Source organism: Protobothrops mucrosquamatus, unplaced genomic scaffold (assembly GCF_001527695.2).
Source record: "Protobothrops mucrosquamatus isolate PMUCROS unplaced genomic scaffold, P.Mucros_1.0 scaffold4402, whole genome shotgun sequence".
Taxonomy (NCBI): Eukaryota; Metazoa; Chordata; class Lepidosauria; order Squamata; family Viperidae; genus Protobothrops; species Protobothrops mucrosquamatus.
In genome coordinates, this window is record NW_015390315.1 from 50,147 (window position 1) to 51,249 (window position 1,103).

The window sequence follows — 1,103 nt, forward strand, 5'->3', positions numbered from 1 at the left end:
TTCTAACTATCAGGAAATTTCTCCTTAGTTCTAGGTTGCTTCCCTCCTTGATTAGTTTCCATCCATTGCTTCTTGTCTTGCCTTCAGGTGCTTTGGAGAATAGCTTGACTCCCTCTTCTTTGTGGCAGCCCCTCAAACACAGTATTAGTACCTCTTTATAAAGCCTTAAGACCACACCTGGAATGCTACATCCAGTTTGTGTCACCATATTACAAAAAATGTAGAGACTTTGCAAAAAATGCAAAGAAGAGCAACTAAGATGAATAAGGGCCTTGAGACAAAAACATACGAAGAACAGTTGCAGGAATTGGATATGGCTAGTGTAGAGAAAATAAGGTCTAGGCGGGACATGACAGCAGCATTCCAGTATTTGAGGGCCTGCCACAAAGAGGAGTAGGTCAACTTATTTTCCAAAGCACCAGAAGGCAAGAGAAGAAACAATGGATGGAAACTAATCAAGGAGAGAAGGAACCTGGAATGAAGCAAAAACTTCCTAAGAGTTAGGGTTAGCTTGCCTTCAGATGTTGTAGGTTCTTCATCACTGGAGGTATTTAAGAAAAGACCGAACAGCCATCTAAATCTGAAATGGTATAGGGTCTCCTGCATGAGCAGGGTGTTGGATTAGAAGATCTTCAAGGTCCCTTCCAGCTCTATTTTGATTGATTGATTGATTGACAATGACTCAAGTATGCACCTTGGTGTTGCCCCTTGGTAACTATCAATCTTACTTCTCATGGCTCGATTGAGACTAAGCTATACCCTCAAAAAACAATCTGGGTTGCTTCTTAAGAGCAGTGAATTTCTCCCATATTATTTTTCTGTTTAAAATGCTGCACTAAGATCTACAAAGGCAGAAAACCATGGCTTAATTTGACTGACATATTTTGTAAGGGACCCACTATTTGGAACACTTTTCTCTCTGAGTGGTTTATTGCTCTTCAAGATTTTTATGATAAATTTCATCATGAAAATATTAGAGTAAAAATAAGTGATATAATATGTTTGTGATTTGTAAAATAAACTGGTTAGTTAATGATAGCAGTCCTTACGAGTTCATAAGACCTATGTGTTTTATCAGTTGTAGGTAGTATAATCCATTGGGA

General features: G+C 38.4%; 1 protein-coding gene across 1 annotated transcript in view; it reads right to left on the reverse strand.

Moving 5' to 3' along the window:
• Positions 1-735, reverse strand: part of LOC107298967 (metabotropic glutamate receptor 2-like) — a 46,194-nt gene extending 45,459 nt beyond the window's left edge. Inside the window, exon 1 of the mRNA XM_015828326.1 lies at positions 729-735. Coding sequence (XP_015683812.1) covers positions 729-735 — 7 coding nt within the window. The remainder of the gene's footprint in view (positions 1-728) is intronic.
• Between the last annotated feature and the right edge of the window lie 368 nt (positions 736-1,103).